The sequence below is a fragment of the Geotrypetes seraphini genome, chromosome 7 (genome assembly GCF_902459505.1).
Source record: "Geotrypetes seraphini chromosome 7, aGeoSer1.1, whole genome shotgun sequence".
Lineage (NCBI taxonomy): Eukaryota > Metazoa > Chordata > Amphibia > Gymnophiona > Dermophiidae > Geotrypetes > Geotrypetes seraphini.
The window spans coordinates 134,081,655-134,102,864 of record NC_047090.1 but is presented as its reverse complement, the minus strand read 5'-3'; the positions used below and the strand labels follow the sequence as shown (position 1 = coordinate 134,102,864).

The following is a 21,210-nucleotide window of genomic DNA, read 5'->3' as shown; positions in this document are numbered from 1 at the left end:
CTCTGTACTAGGACTGGTGCTATTTAACTTATTTATAAATGATCTGGAAATTGGAACGATGAGTGAAGTGATTAAATTTGCAGATGACACTAAACTGTTCAAAGTTGTTAAAACACAGGCGGACCTTAGGAAATTGGAAGACTGGGCATCCAAGTGGCAGATGAAATTTAATGTGGACAAATGCAAAGTGATGCACATTTGGAAAGAATAACCCAAATCACAGTTACTGGATGCTAGGGTCCATCTTGGGGGTTAGCGCCCAAGAAAAGGATCTCCGTGGATGATGTCACCCACGGAGAATATCTGCCTGCTGTCTCCGGATAACACCTGTTACAGTAAGTAACTGTGCTTTACAGTAACCCAACTTAGATATAACCAGTGCATAAAGAAGTTGAGCACAACATGGTAAATTGATATTAGAGTGAATATTACATATTTGTCTTAGGGAATTGAAGCAAGATTTAACAACCGTGGATATCTGGTGTTGAAATGTTAAGGCAGTATCAAAATTAACTCCCAAATGGCCCATGATATTCAGAATTGCATATAGCTTAGGCTGTTTATTTTCATTACTGACTTTCTCTCTTTTGAGGAGAACAATATATAGAACTCAGTTTTCACTTACCTTTCCTACTGTAAGTAATGTTAAATATAAACAGGGGTTCCCCCCCCTCCATATCTGTCTGTGGCAATACCCATATCTGCCTGTGACCTACTCGTGGCAATACCAGGCAACAACCCTCCCCTGAGACCGACCCTATAGCGGGCTTCTGCCTAAATAATGAGAGAAGAGAACTCTCAGAAGGCAGCTGCATTATCACACAACCCCAACAACTCCAAAAGAAGTTGAGAGCATCAGGAGAAGGGCAACTCGATCGCTAGGCCATACAGACAAATGAAAGGTCCAGAGCCCCTGTGAAACCACGCATACTCTGAAACAGCCTACTCGGACCACGCAGAGACCACCACAAGAGCAAACAATAATACATCCGTTATCCTCAAAAGGGTCAATAAAAATAAAACCACAAAGTGAACCTTCTCCCCGCCAGAATAAAACCGGGCAGGAATAAACTGAGAAACCAAGTCCCTCACCAAAAACTAAAACCATCTGCCTGCTAAAATTTGGACTTTGTTCCAAATCTAAGGACATTAGATTTAAATCAAACTGGAGTCCTTTTACTAAGCTGTGGTAGTAAATTACCTTTTATTTAACATTTCAGAAGAAATTGAAAACTTTTTTGTTGTGTAAAAGTGTTGGAACAGTTGTGTAAAGCTTTGGAAATCTAATTCAGTCTTATCTTTTGAGTTATCTGTGTGAGAATTTCCTAGTAACTGACTGGCTGCTTTGTTGTAGTCCGTGATGAACCAGATTTCTGGAAATCGCAAAATATAATAAATATATTGTATTGAATTATACTCCCTCACTAGTTTAGATGTATGCTTGAACTTTCATAAAACATGTGTTTAGTTGGATTCAAATGACATTTGAGACGGTCTTTATATAGGGGCCCTGTCTCATCAGTGGTTCATTAAGAACCTGCCAAACTGAAGATGTTTTTAAATAAAGTTTTTTTATTTATACATTTAAAATGATATAAACAGGAAGAGACAGTGCAGAGTTATATCAGGTTACAATGCAGTTTAGACGCTGTCTACTGAGAGATCAGTAAAGTAATTTTTGAAATGTATAAAAGTTATAGTTCTGTATGCAAAGATTTCTGGCACACCGCAAGGCAGGACACTTTTCGTAAACAGTCATGAGCAAGACCTGAGGAATTTATGTAAACTGGGAAATGAAAAACATTCTGTTTGTTCTTCTGTCAGTGTAAATGATACTTGTTGCATTTATTTGCCTGACTTATTCATCAGGATTTGGTGCCATGGAAATGCTCAGCATTACTTTGATAAATCATTTTTATAGGTGGCATGTGAGATAAATGGCCTGTCGAAGGCTGATTGATGGAGGGCTTTAGTAAATGCAAACCTGGTCTTCTCCATGTTGATAAAAGGTTTAAAAGAGAAGTGGACTGGCTAATGCATTAGATGCAGTGATTCTCCCATTATATGAGTCTTGGAATATACCAGAAAAGTGTGTGACCATTTGAATAAGGGGGATAATGAGCTGCTGAGCCAGTCCAGCGCTTCTTGTTGTAAATCGCCTCGAACTATCATGGCTTTGGCGGTATATAAGAATAAAATTATTATTATTATTATGTACCAGTGTTTGTGAATTTTTTCACAGCCACATAGTTGTGTAAAAATGCCAGCAGGAATGGCGAAAAAGACTAGCATACTGACGCTGTATGATGGGGCTGGCTTGCTAGTCTCTTTGGCAGCTCCATCTATCACCATGATGCAGCAAGAAGCCAGTTTGGACCCCCAATCCCTGCCCTTTTCTCCAACATAAAACAAAATTCCATACAGCTATTATTAAGATGGACTTGGGGAAATCCACTGCTTATTTCTAGGATGAACAGCATAAAATCTGTTTTATGCCTCGGGATCTTGACAGGCACTTGTGACCTGGGTTGGCCACTGTTGGAAACAGGATACTGGGCTTGATGGACTTTCAGTCTGTTCCAGTGTGGCAGTGTCCCGCAAACTTTATGATGCCACAGCACATTAAACTCTGTACCACGGCTGAAGGGCATCAGGAAGTGCGCTGATGTTGATTCAGTGATATCACATGCATGTGTGATGTCATCACAACATCTGTGCAAGCGCGGAAGCCCTCCAGCTGTGGCTCTGAGCCTATTTCAATGCCGGTAGGGGGTTACTGACAGAGGAGAGACACTGGCGAGGAGGATAAGAAGCACATCCTGTAAGCAGTCAGCTGGTGCTGGCACCTCCCCTCCTCGCCAGTGTCTCGTGGCACACAGTTTGCAATACACTGCAGTATGGCAACTCTTATAGTCTTCTTATGTTCAGAATTAATAGTATTTGGAACCTACGATGTAACATGGCTAGAATTGCAGCCGTCGCAATTGAACGGTTTGCCTGACACAATGACTGTGTCCGATGCCAAAGGCAGCACGATTGCTGCGGTGTAGTAAGGATCCCAAGAAGCCGATTCATGAAGTTATTCTGCTCCACAGATCCTGCACATTCCTTAAAATTAAATGAAAATTGAATTAAACTAGATTGATTAAATTGGATTTTTTGGCAGTGCTGTGTAAAAGTCGGTTTATAAAATGTAGACCTTAAAAATTGCTTTCCTTTGGAAACTTGTTTTGTGTAAGGCAGACTTGCCCAAGTTCAGTCCTCGAGGACTATTAACAGGCCAGGTTTCTAGGGTACTGCTGTTGAATTCTGCTGCGGATATCTTGAAAATCTGGCCTCTTTGCAGCCCTCGAGGCCTGAATTTAAACAAGCCAGATGTAAGGTTTAGTATACTGGTGGAATATTTTAGAATACATGATTGATCAAACTAAGAACTATTGCTTTAATTAGGCCCGTATGGTTTTTAAATGAATCCACTAAGGAAAGTCACATACACACCAGGGTCTTCTGCAAGCGTTTGACTGACCTCCAGCCAGAATTGATCGCTGAGGCCACTGCGGTGCTAATTCATACCATGCATGTTTGCAGTACAGGGTGCAAATAACCCTCATAACTTTGAAGTTCCTGAATACTGTTAACCAAACATACTTTGTACACAAGTTTTCCAGAGAAGGCACTCAGTAGTTTTTCTTCCAAAAATGATGGAAATGAAGGTTAAACAAACAAACCCCAAAAAAATGTTATAAAGAAAATACATTTCTTCATTGGCTTCCAGGAGCTGACCTTCCCATACTCAGAAACAGAGTGAACACGAGATGGCATTGCTAGCAAATATAAGTGAAAATTATCTGTCATAAATATGTGACTGTTTTACTTGATCTCTGTTGTGCTACTCAGTTGAAGCATATGGGGCTAATAATAATTTTTTTAAAAATGTCCAAAAACTCACAAGTCAGGAGACTTGGACATCCTAATCACTGGGATGTCCATGTGCTGGCTTTTTTAAAAGTAATTTGAAGCATTTTGCCCTCTGTGTGTCCAGAGTTCCAGGGGACGTGTTGGGAGGTGTGTTATGGGCAGGCTTTGGGTATGCTTAACTTGGACATCTTATGGTGATAATAATTGAACCTTTCCTAAGATGTACTGAACGGAACTTCGATATGCTGAGAAGCATCTAAGTGCCACAAAGGTACCCAAACTGACCTGATGATCACTGGATAAATGAAGGTATTACACCGCCACCCCCCCTCCCCCCTCCGCCCACACACAAACACATACACACTCCTCCACTGATCACCGACTCCCACCTATCCCTAAAAAACCTGAATTAAAGAGTATATAACTGTCTCTAGAACAGCAGCACTTGGTATGGGAAAGCCTATTAGACCATCACACAGGTGTCTTAAGTAGCCTGGTGGATGGGTTAATGAGCCAAAGAGAGGAGGACTGAGGCCCATAAGCCACTCTAACCAGTACATTTATGGTGGAATGTGTGAGCCCACCAAAATCCTACTATACCCTCATATAGGTGCCACCTGCAGCCATAAAAACTCAACTGTTCCTAAAGTATCTAGACAACTGACCCACTCTTCTTCTTTCTCCTCCATAGTGATTCCTCTGTCCTATTAATCTCTTTCTCCTCAACAACGCATTTCCGGTCCTATTAACTCTCCTCTTCCCCCCTCTTAAATTCAATCAATTTGTACCTCGCTTAATCTATTGTAAACCACATAGAACTTAACGGTATTGCGGTATATAAACTGTTATTATTATTATTATTATAAGGGCTATTGGGTGGTAGACAGGTGGGTATACTAAGTTTAGGGAGAGTTTTGGAGGGCTCACCATAAATTATAAGGAGGTTATGGTGAAATGTACACATGGCACCCTTTAAGTGAAGTTCACAGCAGTGCCCTCTAAGGTGTCCCACTACTCTTTTGGCCAGTCTATCACAATGATAACCATTCCCAGGTCCAAATGGTCTGAATTTGGACGTTTTCAACTTGGATGTTTCAATGGTTGAAAATGGGATATAAAATTAGGTGTTCTTTTTATTTTTTTAATCTTTATTCATTTTATTTTCAAATAACAAGTGTACAATAAATCTCATAGTAATACATCACATCACTTGAAATACATCAATAATGATACAATAAAACTTTATCCCCCTCTCCTTTACTTTCTTATCTTTCGAACATATATCATATATACCAACATTAATCTTCTTAATATTTAAATTATCATATCCCACCCACCCACCCTCCCTTCCTTCAATAATATTCCATAAGGAAAAACACTAAATAATCAGTATTCAATATAAATGCTATATATGTCTTATTAATCATTACAGTATCTTATTAATGGCCCCCACACATCCCTAAATTTATTAAAAGAACCTTTTTGTATTGCTAACAGTCTTTCCATTTTATATAAATGACATATGAGATCAGGTTAATCTTTTGATGGAAAATCATGTGGCAATGTCTTATGATACGATCTTGTTTGGAACGCATATGAGAGTTAAATCTCAAATATCTTCTGCCAATAATAAGCTATTAATGATTCTAACGGGGGTGGCTATTCAGCAAATAACATATAATTGGAAAGACTATACAAAGTTAGGTGTTCTAAGGATTGGACATCCTGTCAGCTACAATGTCCAACTAGGTGATTTTCAAAATATATATTTTTTAGACATCTAGCAGTTCGGATTTTGAAAATGGATATCTCTGTGCTTCGGACTGTGGACATTTTGCGGTAAACGTCCAAGTTGGACTTAGACGTCCTTTTTGAAAATGGGCCTCCACAGCTTTATTTGGCCTATCGATCTGGCTCTAGGATGCTACAATATCCATTTTGCTATATTTTCTGGTAAATCCTGGTTTTTAGACCCAGATAATCTAAAGAGTTTTCTAGAAGCCCCTTGGCAGTGATCTACTCATGTCAGAAGTAGATATCTTGCAATATATGCTATCTGTGATACCATTTTTAAGCTTGTTCCTCTTAATTTTCTTTCCTTTTTTTAATTGAGAATTTTCAAAATACATTTTAAGAAACATACAGCGATCATTCTACTGATACAGATTCAAATACAATAGGAAATAAAAGCATTTGCTGAAACGCAGCACAATAAATTTACAAACAATCCATGTCGTTGCAAAAATAGGCAATATGGGGGAGAAATGCATGGAATTTAAAGAGGAAAACCAAAAACCTCTTAATTTTCATTGTGTCTAGAGGTCTTTCCTCCCAGGCCTACTAGAGTTTCCTAGCTCCCTTATTTCCTGGATATTTTAGTTATTGTTAGTTCTTGTTTGTGTTATTTATCCACTTTTATGCTGTGTATTCAGTGTATTTGTCTCTTATTTTGGGTGCAAGTTATGCTCAAGATTGCTTGATAGAAATTGGATACGAATACTAAAAAATGAATGCCACTTCTGTTTGTGCACATAAGATGTAGGTTGTAAATGAGCAGGTCCTGGATAAAATAGTGCACATACTTTTGAAAATATCTCCAGGCATGCCCCTTAGGGCTCCTTTTACTAAGGTGCACTAGCGTTTTTAGCACACGCACAAAATTACCACGCAGTACGCTTCTAGAATAACGCCAGCTCAATGCTGGCGTTAAGGTCTAGCGCGCACTATTCCTCGCGTTAAGGCCCTAATGCACCTTAGTAAAAGGATCCCCTAGTAACTCCAACAGCAGAAGTGGTATAATAAGGGGGGGGGAGATGAGGGGCGGTACACCTTGGGTGTCGTCTTGGTGGGGGCACTGGCACCTCTCCACCCCACCCCCCACGCCACGCTCATGCTTTCGCTTCCCCCCCCATACCTCTTTAAAATCTTTGCCAGTGCGAGCAAACTACTCTATCCTGCTGCTCATGCCAGCCTGGCCAGGAAGTGACATCCAAGGGAAAGCCAGCACAAGCAGCAAGCTGGAGAAGCTGTTTGCACTGGCGAAGATGTAAAGAGGTACAGGGGTGGGAAGGGAGAGCACGAGGGTGGAGAGGAGGGGGTGGGGGTTTGGCGTGGAAGGAGCACTGGGGGACGGAGAGGAGAGTATGGGAGGGGGGGCACCACCACCCCAGGAAACTCCTACCTTGCTATGCCACTGACCAGCAGTGCACATACTGTATTGTGAAAATGTAGGGCTTCTTTTACTAAAGCGAGGAAGAGCTTCTTACTGCAGGCTGGCGAGGTAAATGCTTCGGCGCTCATTCAGTTCTTATGAGCGTTGGAGCATTTATTTCGTCAGCCCGCGGTTAGAAGCTCTTCTGTGGTTTAGTACAATCCAGCGTTAGGTGTGGATATTTCTAGCCAAACTAAGGAGGCCAATTTAACTGGTTAAAAACAACATGGAAACAACATCTTAAAAATTGCCGACCTTTAGTATAAAAATATACTTGGCGTTCTGTGATGCGCATAAATTTAACTATGTTGGATTTAGGTCCAAGATGACAGTGCATGTAGTTTTAAATTTTTGAAAGTATTGAGGGGGGGGGGGTTGTAAAAAGTGCCTGTAGAAAGAGCAGATGCATCTGAAAGTAGTCAAACCAAAACTAGATCTATCACACTACTATGAATTGGTGCAAAATGTATGGATTAAAACTACCAAAGAGCATAAGATGTTCTATTCTGGGTTAGACCAAAGGTTCCATGAGCTCAGCATCCTTTTCACCAGCAACAGCCAGTCCAGGTCACAAGTACTTTGCAGGGTCCCAAACAGCAAATCCGTTTGTTTTGGGGGGGTTTTGCTCACACCCAGAGATAAAGCAGCAGTTTTTCCAAGTCTGCATTTGGCCTTTATCTGCCGTCATGTTTCTCTGTTTCTTTTTGACACTCAGCTATGCTAACTGCCTTGACTACATCTTCTGGCAACAAATTGCGTAATTTGATTGTGTGTTGCATGAAAAGTTACTTTCTCAGATTAATTTTATTTCTTTATATTATACAAGCATTTTACAGAAATTTGAAATTAAAATAAAGTATACTATACCAGTGGTTCCCAACCCTGTCCTGGAGGACCACCAGGCCAATCGGGTTTTCAGGCTAGCCCTAATGAATATGTATGGAGGAGATTTGCATGTCTGTCACTTCCATTATATGCAAATCTCTCTCATGCATATTCATTAGGGCTAGCCTGAAAACCCGATTGGCCTGGAGATCCTCCAGGACAGGGTTGGAAACCACTATACTGTACAAATAAGGAAAAAGCATCATGAACTGTCTAGGAGGGAAAAACATCTTGCATAGTGCACATTGTATAACCCCTAACTGGGAAAAAGGAGAGAGGGAAGAATAAGAAGGAAGTGGAGCAAACCACCTGCTTACAGCAGCAGCTACCAAAAGAACACAGTTACGAGCAAGACTATATGAAGCAGTAGAGGAAGGACAACCACATTAAGGGAAGGTCTCCTGACCACCGGAAAACTCTTCATATAGAGCAGGGGTATCAAAGTCCCTCCTCGAGGGCCACAATCCAGTTGGGTTTTCAGGATTTCCACAATGAATATGCATGAGATCTGTTAGCATGCAATGAAAGCAGTGCATGGAAATAGATCTCATGCATATTCATTAGGGAAATCCTGAAAACCCGACTGGATTGTGGCCCTCGAGGAGGGACTTTGACACCCCTGATATAGAGGGTCTTTTACAAAGCTGTGGTTCAGTTCCTGTAGGCTTCGGTGCTTTTACCACGGCAGCATCGCTACCATGGCTCTGTAAAAGGGGCCCATAGTTTTGTGGATTTTGATCCTATTCATGACCCTCTAACTTAATATGATATTTGTAGGAAATCTGAAAGAAAAGTTTCACTTTCAAGGTCATTAAAGCCTTGAGATTCACCTTGGTGGCCCTGGAAAAGTCCAGAAAACAATCTATAAATCATAGGTCCATATAATAGAAAAATAAGCTGATATTGCAGGCCAAAAAAAATTGGCAAATCCAGACCATCTGTAGAAGTTTCCAATCTGTGATCATCCTCACCTTCACACCATCAAGAATCAATATAGTAGGCACAAGACAGGTATGGCAGGGTCTCCTTAGGATCTTGTAGTACCTCAACAAGATATTTCCTGACCATATCCATATTAAAGATGACTTAGAAATCATAAGTTTAATCTGTGATCCTGCTTCCATTTCATAACAAAACATCTCCTTATCCTTAATGAGAGCAATATTACAGACTCTCAATTTCTCCACTTGTTCTGCTTTTCCATATGCTGTCCTAATTCATCTTCAGGTGTCTTACATTGGTCTGACGTGAAGAACAACTCTCAGAAACTGTCCAATCTCCCAGACAAGGAGCTCTCCATCTGTCACTACTTCTGGCACAATCACCATCCCTGAATCTAAATGGGGTCCCAAAGGCCCTCCAGTAGTGCCAGGCTTCCTCTCAGCTAGGCTTAAAATAATGATCTGTACCCATGAGTCAGACTAACCCACTGAATAACTGGCAGTCCAAGTTGGACTCACAGCTGTAGAGAAGGAGGAAGCCATTGCCCAGAACATTTTCTGTAACTGCAGTGAACTTAACTCACCTCAGTCACTAGTATATATCCAGGCCTTTGAAGTGTTACATGATACTCCAGACTGAATAAGAATTCAACATTCTTACCAGGAATAGACCCTGCCCTCCCTGGCAGCAGGTAGTTCAAAGGAATCCAGATTTTTTTGACTCTCCAAAGTGGAAGTCCTGGGTCCAGCAGGATTGACGTATTGCTTCCCTTGGCACTTACCCATAACAGGCAACACCACAGCTTGGTGAGTTATAATCAGCCTCGATCCTCAGAACTCACTGCTCTGCATGTGTTCTTGGCACTATTGTACATCCCCCCAACTCATTTTAAATGTTTACTTATCAGTTTCATGAGATGTCCCCCAAGTCTTAATACTGTTTGGAAGAGTAGACAACTGTTTTGCAATTTATCCATTCCACCCCACCCCACTAATGATTTTTAGACCTTTACCATATCTCCTCTTGGTTGTCTTCAAGCTGAAGAGCCTTAACCTGTTTAGCCTTTAGTTGGGTAACCATTCTGTCCCCTTTGTCATTTTGGCTTCTCTTTTCTGTACACTGCTATATCTTTTGTGAGATGGGGCTCCCAGAACACACTGTACTCAAATGCAGTAACAACATAATTCAGTAGGGAGGCATTATGATAGTCAATATGGGGAAAAAAGGGAGGGAAATCCACAAACAATACTAGGTGATCAATCGCACACACCCCAAAGTCAGGGAAAAAAATAACTAATTCCACAACAAAAAGGAGAAACCAGAAATAATAATACTGTGGAATGGATGTTCCTGATGCAGATGTTTAATCAATCCAATGCATAAAAAATATACAGTAATCCACACAAAATATCAGTAGTTCTTGCCCATACAATAATCCACCTGAAATGTCAGTGGTTCAGACCCAATCACACCCCCAAGCTGTGGATCCACAATGACTCGCTTCAGTAATCCAAAAATATTAAAAGTGCAGGAAAAACCCTCAGAAGCTTGTCCCTAGGCAACTAGATTGTCACTATAAAAAGAGACTAATAGGTCACCGCTAACACAAGGCTGAAATCAATCATAGGCTAAAATCCTCCACTTAATAAAGTGAAATAATATGCAAAAACTTTCATGCATAATATTTAAATAGCAGTAGGGTAAATAGCAGAGAGAGGGGTGACATGATCGAGACATTCAAGTATCTCACGGGCCGCATCGAGGTGGAAGAAGATATCTTCTTTTTCAAGGATCCCGCGGCAACAAGGGGTGGGAAACTGCACGGGGACACCAGGAAATTCTTTTTTACTGAAGGGGTGGTTGATCGCTGGAATAGTCTTCCACTTCAGGTTATTGAGGCCAGCAGTGTGCCTGATTTTAAGGCCAAATGGGATAGACACGTGGGATCTATTCACAGAGAAAGGTAGGGGAGGGTCATTGGGGTGGGCAGACTAGATGGGCCGTGGCCCTTATCTGCTGTCTATTTCTATGTTTCTCATGTTACCCATCTTCCATGTGATTCTAATGGAAGACAGGTGCCTTAGCATGAAACTGTCAGGGGATGAACATGTGCATGGAACATGGCATGTCATGTCACCAAGCAATTTGCACAACTTATAGAATACTATGTCACACGTGTTGCATGGCATACCCCCTTAATTCCAACCATTGACTTGTAGGTAGGCATGCCTAACTTTTGGTATGCCAGTTCAGCTTCTTGCTAGTGTGTTTTTAATAGCTTGGGCACAACCCTAAGCCTTGGGCACCTAAAATGAGGAACCACATTATAGAATTGCCACCTAAGAGGGAAAGTTATCAAGGCATGCTAAAAGGCATCTTGAATTATCCCAGGAGTCAGCTGCCTGCAGCTTTTCAGTAACACAGGTTGCTGACTCCTACAGTAAATAAATAACCTGCTTGCAAGCAGCATTATTACAGCAACCCAAGAGCATCAAACTTCAAACTGCAGCATGATGTTCCTAGGCCAAAACTTAAAGGTACTTCTCTGATTACACTTCCCCCTTTAGCAAAAGGACTTGGCAGTCCTGTATCTGATGATCCAAGGTTACCAGATGTCCAGGAAAACCCTGACATGTCCTTTTTTTAGAGGACTCTCTGGGTGCCTGTAGGGATTTCCAAAACCCAGCAGTTTGTCCAGGTTTTGGAAGTTTCTCCCTCCCTCCTTTCTCCCTGGTCTGGCATCTCTGTCTCCTTCCCTTCCCTCCCCCTATGCTCTGGCATCTCTTCCTCCTCCTCATAGCTCTTACTTCTGCACACAGGGTCAGTGAACTTCAAGCACTTATATCAGATTCACCCTATATGATATTCTACCACGATAGGGTGGTTCTTCACACACATCCTGAAAGTCATCTCTGAATTTCATCTCAACCAGTCCATAGTTTTACCTGTCTTTTTCTGAGACCACATTCTTACCCCGGTGAAGCGGCTCTACATTCCTTAGACTGTAAATGTGCTCTAGCTTACTACTTGGATTGAACCAATATGTGATGCAATATGCGGATGAGATGCTAATTTCATGCACACAGAACTTGCATGCTAATTGGGCGAAGCCTTCCAGACACGTACACACAAAGGCTCTGTGGTGAAGGCGGCTTACTGTGTGCATATCCAAACCAAACAAAAGTGCAAGTGTTAAAATCCACTGTTTCCTTCTGTGTATTGTGGATGATTACTTACTGACCTAATTACTATATATCTTAATGTAGTGTGTATCAATGTATATAATGTGAGTTAACCCCCATGCCTGGATAGAACTTTTATGTACCAAGCAAACAAACAACAACACTGGCTAGACAACTGCATTAATGGAGCTAGACCGACCTACGTTGCTTTTAGAAGTCATAAAAACTGCCTTATTCGACAGATATATCACCTAAACATTAACTACTCCAAACACTAATTCCAATTCTTTTTTTCCTAATATGTCCCCTCTGAAAAATTCTTAACAAATTGTATTCAGTAATTCGCTACTTTTTTCTAAAAGGGCCCCTCTGAAATTCTAAACAAACTGTATATTTGTAATTCGCTGCATTTTTAAGTTTATGCATACTGTAATTTCACTGACTATCTGCATATTGTAACTCGCTGATTGTCCAGCTCTCTTCGATGTGAACCGCCTAGAAGTCGCATGATTGTGGCGGTATAGAAGAATAAAGTTGTTATTATTATTATTATTATCCCCTTTCTTTATTGTGCAGCTGGCCTGCTGTGCTTCAGCCTCTGAAAGAAGGGTGTATTTGAGTTCCTCTTGTGGTCCTCCTTGAAAATGACAGTTTTAGTTGTGAAAGCACAAATCATATGCTCTTGGCTCTGACATTTATGATAAACGGACTCCCCCCCTAAGGAAGACGATCCAGTGCAAAGTGCAGGATGTCACAAGATGTAAATATTACAGTGCTGTGTAGTACACTAGTCAGAGTTATCAGCTCTCAAGGGTACTTCTTTTTCCATCAAGTGCATGTTAACATGCTTCAGAAAATGTATACAGTCTGAAGAAAATATTCTGAGAATAGCCCAGCAGCAAAAAGCCTAGAAGAGGATATTGTATAATTCATGATCCACTGATGAAATAGCTGCATTGAGCAAGATGAATTGATTCAGTCTTTGGTTTCAGGATTAAGGTTTATTCTTTGGGGCGGGTTGTCCTAATGAATAGGATCTTGTATGCTGTAGAAGAGATACTCCATGGAGGCGCGGCAAGAAGCTGGCTGCTGTAAATGTCACTGCCAGAAAAATTATTAGTTTACAGATTTGCTGCGTGTCTAGACTTGGTTTATGAGAGGCAAAAAAAAAAAAAAAAAGCTTTGTATGACATTAAAACCGAAATCAAGAGCACTGTCTAGTTTAATTAGAGCAAAGACGAAAGAATTAAAACCATTTATTTTGTTTAATATGCGGCTCCTTATTAATGAACTAGTGGTTGCAGTGACTCTTAAGGAATGAGAGCAAAATCCAAGACCTTTCATGTACTTCTCATTAAAGTGAATCCTGCAGTTTACGATCCCTAGCCTTTCTTCGGGGATGGAATTTATTGCAGCGTGTGGTGTTGGTTTCTCTCGCATGCCTTCTTACACTGGCCTGCTGAGAGGATACCACCTTGGCATGCATTCTTATTGCTAAATAGCTGTTGTGTTTGTAAGGTCATTTGGGTGAACCTTCTTTTTCTGGAAAGAAGGTCAATAAACTTTCGCCTGCATTATTACCACTGTATGTGAGAGAAGCAGAAGAGGCACTCTGTGATGTATAGAAGCATTAGCAATGTGAATTCCCAATGGATACTGCCGTTCACATTGTCACCTAACTTCCAGGCTGAATAAAGACATTGAATTTGTCTCTCTTCTGGTTACCCATAGCAACCTGACCTATTCCATACTGTAATACATTGCTCTTGTCCCTAGGGGCAGTGAACATTATTATGGTTAGAGGCCAAACAGATTCAACCAAGCTCCGCCCCCAGCTCCTAACCCTCTCCCTACATGACCCTCCCTCCCCCCTTTCCTTTTCAAGTATTTTCAAACCCCTTGGCAAAAATCCCCTGGCCCCATTTCTTTGCCATCCCTTAGTATCATCCTGATCTCATGTCTCATTCTTCTTGACTTCCAGGCATCAGAGAAGCTGACAATCCAGATCCCCTCACTTGCTACGGGCAGAACTGCAGCATTGTCTTAATTTAGTCTGCAGGTATGAAGAGGAAAGGAAAAGAGGAAGATATGAACGCTCTCTTCCATCAGCCCAGTGGTATAATGACAGAATTTGCCAGGCATAACATAACATAAAAATTTATTTATATATACCGCAGTACCTTAGGAGCTCTATGCAGTTTACAAAAGAAAATTGAAACAGTGACAATAAAAACAAATGACCTAGAAATTGCAAAAAATTCTTAAATAAGTAAGTTTTCAATAATTTCCTGAACTGCTGGTAAGATAGAGCTAACCAACAGATTTACAATCTCTTTATCAAAAGAAGCTGCATGAGAAGATAGGAGTTGTTGAAAATAGCTCTTGTATAAATGACCCTTTACCAATGGAAAAGCAAACAAATTATAATTACATCGTGGGCATTGTGGATTAATGAATAAAAAATGATCCACAAGATAATCAGGTGCTAAACAATGTAAGACTTTATAGCATATACAACCAAACTTAAATCTGATTCTGGCTTCGACTGGTAACCAATGTAGTCTTTGGTAATAAGGTGTGGCATGATCTGTTTTTTTCAAATTGAATTTTAATCAGACTGCTGTGTTTTGTATAATGTGGAGTCTATGAAGATTTTTCTGATAACACATATATTCATAAACTGGAACCATCAAGGGTGGCCTATTTATTTTACAATATAGAAAATAATCAAATAGTTTAGGAGAACAATAGATGTAAATATCACTATAACTTAAACATTTCACTAAATCTTTATAAAATTTATGTGAAGTTCTCAGTGCAAAATACACCAGCCAGGCCAGCAACGGTGTAATAGAACATCATCGCACCTGTAACCCTCCTGGCCAACCCAGGGCTAGGGGCAAGATGTTTAAGTGCAATACCAAAGAAAAACCAGCAATGTAAAAATAAGAAAAGGACTTATTTCAGACAGCTGTAAACAATAAGTTCCTCCTTGGATAGTTCAAATTAATAACTCCATGGTTAGCCTTGACTGTACTCCCCAAGTGAACAAATGTAAAAAAATAAAGCAAAAAAAAAAAAATCTCCCAAAGTGAAACAAAAAAATACACTCCAAGTTATCAGCAACGAGTAATTCTGGGTCTTCACGATTCTTCCTCTATACAATTTCGTGTTTCACTAATGACTTCTTCAGGAGGAAGAAAATTTCTCTGGGAAACCAAACATAACTGAAAATCAATTCCCATAAATACAAATAAATAAAAAAAAATTTAAAGCAAAATAATTCAATAAATAATATAACAGTTTAATGGCAGCTACCGCATAAGAGGATCCACAGCCAACCTCTCTAACTGACAAGCTGAATCATATCATATGATCTGCAAATGAAACTAATTTATATCATCTGGGAAGTGTACCACAACGGCCTTTACAACACTGTCCATTCTATTTCTTTATTAAGTTCCCTCCGGAGCCACAGTACCCCATGCAAATATTAATCTTTGTTCTTGATATGACAAATAGTGAGTTATATCCCCTCTCCAAGGAAATTGAAACTTTAAGATGGATATAGAGAGGGCTCATTCAAAAGCAAAGGTTCTAGACTTAAAAAAAAATAACTTTTTTCGGATGGGGGATTATGTCTGGATGCGAACGTCTGGAAAGAGTGGAAATGCAGTGGGTAAAACTGAAAGGAGTAATTGTAAGGGCGACAAACCTTTTTGTGAGGCAAGTAAGTAAAAGTAACAGGAAAAGAAAGCTACTTTGGTTCTCAAAAGTAGTAGCTGAGAAGGTAAGGAATAAGAGTTTAGCTTTCATAAACTACAAAAGATCATAGAAAGAGGAAGACAGGCAAAACTATTTGGAAAAGTTAAGAGAGGCTGGTTGTGTAGTCAGGAAAGCAAAGATGCAAATGGGAAAAAAAATAGCTGACACTGTAAAACGGGGAGACGACATTTTTTAGATATATTTGTAATAGGAAGAAATGTAAAAGTGGCATTGTGAGACTCAAAGGTGAAGGGGAGAAATATGTAGAAGCTGATAAAAAAAGGCTGAATTGCTTAACAAATATTTCTGTTCTGTGTTTATGGCTGAACCACCGGGAGCAGGACCGCAGAAGACAAACATGAATAGGGATGGAGGAGTGGTAGACCCTGATCGATTTTCAGAGGGTTGTGTTCGTGAGGAGCTAGCTAAAGTAAAGGTACATAAAGCAATGGGGCTGGATGGTGTACATCTGAGGGTGCTGAAGGAACTTAGAGAAGTTCTGGTAGCTCCGCTGACTGACCTTTTCAATGAGTCTCTAGAGTCGGGAGTGGTACCAGAGGACTGGAGAAAGGCGTATGTGGTCCCTCTCCACAAAAGTGGAAGTAAGGAAGAAATAGGAAATTACAGGCCAGTAAGTCTGACTTCTGTGGTAAGCAAATTAATGGAAATGCTTTTAAAATAGAGAATGGTGAAGTTTCTGGAATCCTGTGGATTACAAGAACGGAGGCAACATGGATTCACCAGAGGTAGGTCTTGTCAGACAAATCTGATCAATTTCTTTGACTGGGTGACCAGAGAATTGAATAGAGGGAGTGTTCTAGGTATAGTGTATTTAAATTTTAGCAAAGCCTTTAACAGTGTTTCACACGTCTAATAAATAAACTGAGCGCCTTCAGGATGGGTCCCAAAGTGACGAACTGGGCCAAGAACTGGTTGAGTGGAAGATGACAGAGAGTAGTGATCAACAGAGATCGCTCCGAGGAAAGGGATGTTACCAGTGGTGTGCCTCAAGGTTCTGTTCTTGGGCCTGTTCTTTTTAACATTTTTATAAACAATATTGCTGAAGGGCTGTCGGGTAAGATTTGCCTCTATGCGGATGATACTAAAATCTGCAATAGAGTAGACACTCCGGATGGTGTGAATAACATGAAGAAAGACCTGGCAAAGCTTGAAGAATGGTCTGAAATTTGGCAGCTAAAATTTAATGCTAAGAAATGCAAGGTCATGCATTTGGGCTGCAAAAACCTGAAGGAACAGTACAGTTCTCTGAAGCTCCAGCTAAGTTTTACCAAAGAGTTCTAGCCTGAGCAGGAACTTTCTGTAGAAATATAAAAACAGCACAGGTTACTGGGAGGTAACAAAGATATTAGTCTCCAAGGAGAGCAGTTACATTCTGCCAGAATCTCAAAAAGCCAGAAAAAGAGCAGTGTTGAGTTCCCTCAGAGGCTCTGTCCTGTGCAGGGGTTGTTTTGTGGGAAATTTCATCAAGATACAAATCACTTACTACAGCACTCAACCCAATGACAGCTAATAAGCTGAGTGACTTGTGGGTTAGTGGAAAGAAGCTTCACATTTGTTCAAACATGGCCAAGAGATTCATTCTTGTGACCTGCCGGTTCTCCTAATCAAGGAAGTAGTTACCCTTGGGAATCGGATTAGGAAGGAGCATAGATGGGGCCTTTAGGATTATATATACCCCGACACTGTGGGGAGGGAGGGAATCGCTCATTCTGTGACCACACTGGTGCCAGAACTTGCTATGGCAGTACTAAAGCACCTACCTGCAGGAGGAGTACAGCAACATCTGCATAGATTTCCAGCATAATGACCTTTACTATAAATCATTCATACTCAGCCTCATCTCTCTACAAAATTTGTACTCCCCTATCCCTGCCAAGTTTCCTTCTACTCTTTAGTTTTCTTTACCTCCCTGAGTTGTTTCTTTTTTCGGGATTGAATTTTGGATTTTAATTTGATCCTCACCTTTCTAAATTGAAGCTCAAGCTGAGTTTTATAAATTCAAGTACACTTGGTAGGCCTCTGCCCTAGAGAGCTTACAATCTAAGTTTGTTCTCGAAGCAATGGAGAGAGAAGTGGGATTTGTACCATGGCTTGCCTGCTGCTCTAACCACTACACCAAGGACACAAACCAGTCAGGTTTTAGGATATTCCCCATGAATATTCATGAGAAGTATTATAATATTCATTAAGGATATCCTGCAGCCCTTCAAGGTTGTAGTTGGACAGCCCTGCGCAACATCCTAGCTTTTCCTTCCTTGTGTCCCTTTTTTCTTCTCCACTCCCTCCAATGTCACCTGCACTCTTTCCCCTTCCTTCTTGAGTTCTTTTTTTTATCTCTGTACATGTATCCGATGCCTACCATCCCCTTTTGCTAGCTATCAGACCTCCCTCAAAATGCCAAAGTTGGGTCAGCACCAATCTTTCTACCCTCTCATTATACTCTGAAATGGCCTCAGACTGTTTGCCCATCGTTTTTACTCTACTACCTCTCCCATTCCTTGGGCAGCAACATCCTGAAGCAGAGGACGATTAAAGGCTGTACTGCAGTAATTCTTCTGCTCACTGCCTGCACTTTAAGCAGCCCATTTGTCCCGATCTGGCCCAACACTTAATTAGGTTAAAGAGTGCTATAATATAGTACTATACATCCTTCAAAAATAAAAATAGTGATTTAACAAGATGGTAGTTTTGATGATTTCTTATGATTATTACAGACCTTTGGGCTCCCCTCTGGTCTACTGCTGAGACTATGAAGGATATCGGTATTTTACTTAAAAATAGAAGTGCTAACACATATTTCAGCCAGGCTGACGTGAAGTGGTGTTTGAGCTGGAAGCCCAGAAGCAGCAGCTGTTCTTGTTAACTGTCTTAACATAACAGAAAAAGGGTGAAGCAGCTCCTGTTCACGGTATAGGGCCTGTAGTTGTGGATAAGGAAGAGCCTCAGAACTGTGGGACCAGGCCCTGCTATGATGGTATTGTTTCTGAGTAGTTAACTTTTATTTTTTTTCAATCTAATTAATTTTGCTTTTCTTTCCCCCACCAGGGTACCAGAGCATCAAGTCAAGAGTATAATCTGGCAGACCCTTCAAGCAGTTAACTTTTGTCATAAGCATAATGTAAGCTCTTTAACTGTCCAGTGTGATGAGGGAAGCCACTGATGGGGCAAACTAAAGACCCTCGGGGCACTTTTACACTGCAGAATTAAGATATAACATTAGACAAAGCTAAAGTTTGTTTTATATGCATTCAGCTTAAGCCTCTTTTCAGCAGTAGCCCAAGGTGGGTTGCATTCAGGAAAAATAGATAGTTTCCTGTCCTCAAAGGCTAACAATCAAAGTAGCGTCTAGCTGTGGTAGGAGGGTTATGTGATTTGCCCAAGATCACAAGGAGTGACAATGACAATGGATTTGAATCTGGCTTCCCTGGTTCTCGGCCCACTGCTCTAAGCATTAGGCTGTTCAATTGTAAGGGTAATGGGAACATTTCCCTGTGGCTTGTGGACCCTTGACTAGCTGCTGTATGGTCTTGCTAAATGCCATCAGTTGTTCCAATGTACCTTTATGCCCATCATCTACAGGGATAATATTCAGCCACCAGCGGTTAAACCAGGATATTCAGTTCTGGGCCTTATCCAGGCTTCGGTATTGAATATCCAGTTTTGTGGAGCTGGTTAATGCATAGCTGGTTAAGTGCAATATTCAGCACTTAACCGGCTGTGGTGAACTGCAGAAAGATGAGACCGACTTTTATGCGGTTAATCTGGCTAAGTGTTAAATGTCAGCATTTAACTGACCCAGTATCAACTCTGACCCTGGAATGCTCCCAAAATAGCCAGTTTTCAGTTTGATGCTAATCGGTTATTTTCAGCATCACTAACTGGTTAAGTGCCACTGAAAGCTGTGAACAGGTGATTTAACTGTCTGGGAGCCATTTCTGACTGGTTAAATCACAGCGGGGTAAGAAAGCTACTGTACTTCTAAGTGTGTGTGAGAAAGTACCCAAATAATCCCAAAAGTCTCAAGCACATGCTTTTCTATGCTCACCTTGGTCCTGATGTAATAAGATGCTCTAAAGCAGTGGTCTCAAACTCATGGCCCAGGGGCCACATGCGGCCCACCAAGTACAATTTTGAGGCCCTGTTATGTTTATCATAACCGCAAAAGTAAAATAAAACAGTTTCTTGATCATATGTCTCTTTAGCTATAAATTACAATATTATTATTATGACTTAGCTAAAAGGAAAGATTTATAAACTATAATGAGTTTTACCTCATGCAAAATTGTCATTTCTTTAATAAGACATTAACTATTTTTTTCTGAGGCCTTCCAAGTACTTACAAATCCAAAATGTGGCCCTGCAGAGGGTTTGAGTTTGAGACCATTGCTCTAAAGTTAAAGCATGTTATTACTTACATTTATAAAATATTTTTACATGCAGGAAGGAATTTATGTGGCAATTCTACAAATTGACACTAAGATTTAGGTGCTCTTTGCCATGTATTTAGGGCCCAATTCTGTATATATCATCTAAAAAAATCAGTTCTGACTAGTGCGGTGCTAAACGTAAATCTATAAAAGTTAGCTGTGCATTATATGAGGGGCCACTGAAAAGTTCTCAGCCCAACCAAGAAGAGAATGATGTGAAGCCAGGAAACTTAATGTTATTCCACACGTTTTTTTGACACTTTTCATTTCAATTAAACACATGCATCTAGTTTACGGGCACTAGTATAGGGAAACCAAGTCATTGTGACATCACCGTTGAGGTTGGCTCTTATGAACTAGTAGAATGAGGCATTATGACATCACAATAGGAGGAACTGCTGAAAGTTCTCAGCTCAACCAAGAAGAGAATGATGTGGAGCCATGAAGCTTACACATTATTCCATACTTTTTGTGACACTTTTTTTGTTTCATTTCATATTGTTGAAATGAAGAGTATCAAGAGAAGTGTGGACATTTTTTAAAAACACCATCCAACAGACCTGACCTTTCCAATTTAGTGACTTCTGGATAGGAACATAAGAATTGCTGCTGCTGGGTCAGACCAGTGGTCCATCCTGTCCAGCAGTCCACTCATGCGGCGGCCCTCAGGTCAAAACCAGGGTTCTAAATGAGTCCAGCCTCACCTGCGTACGTTCCAGTTTAGCAGGAACCTGTCCAACTTTGTCTTGAATCCCTGTAGGGTGTTTTCCCCTATAACAGACTCCGGAAGAGTGTTCCAGTTGTCTACCACTCTCTGGGTGAAGAAGAACTTCCTTACGTTTGTACGGAAGTTCTTCTT

At 40.6% G+C, this 21,210-nt stretch overlaps 1 protein-coding gene across 1 annotated transcript in view; it reads left to right on the top strand.

Annotated features, from left to right (window-relative positions):
• CDKL1 (cyclin dependent kinase like 1) overlaps positions 1 to 21,210 on the top strand; it is a 100,625-nt gene that overhangs the window by 43,991 nt on the left and 35,424 nt on the right. The window contains exon 4 of the mRNA XM_033951191.1: positions 18,970 to 19,042. Within this exon, the coding sequence (XP_033807082.1) occupies positions 18,970 to 19,042 (73 nt within the window). The remainder of the gene's footprint in view (positions 1 to 18,969; positions 19,043 to 21,210) is intronic.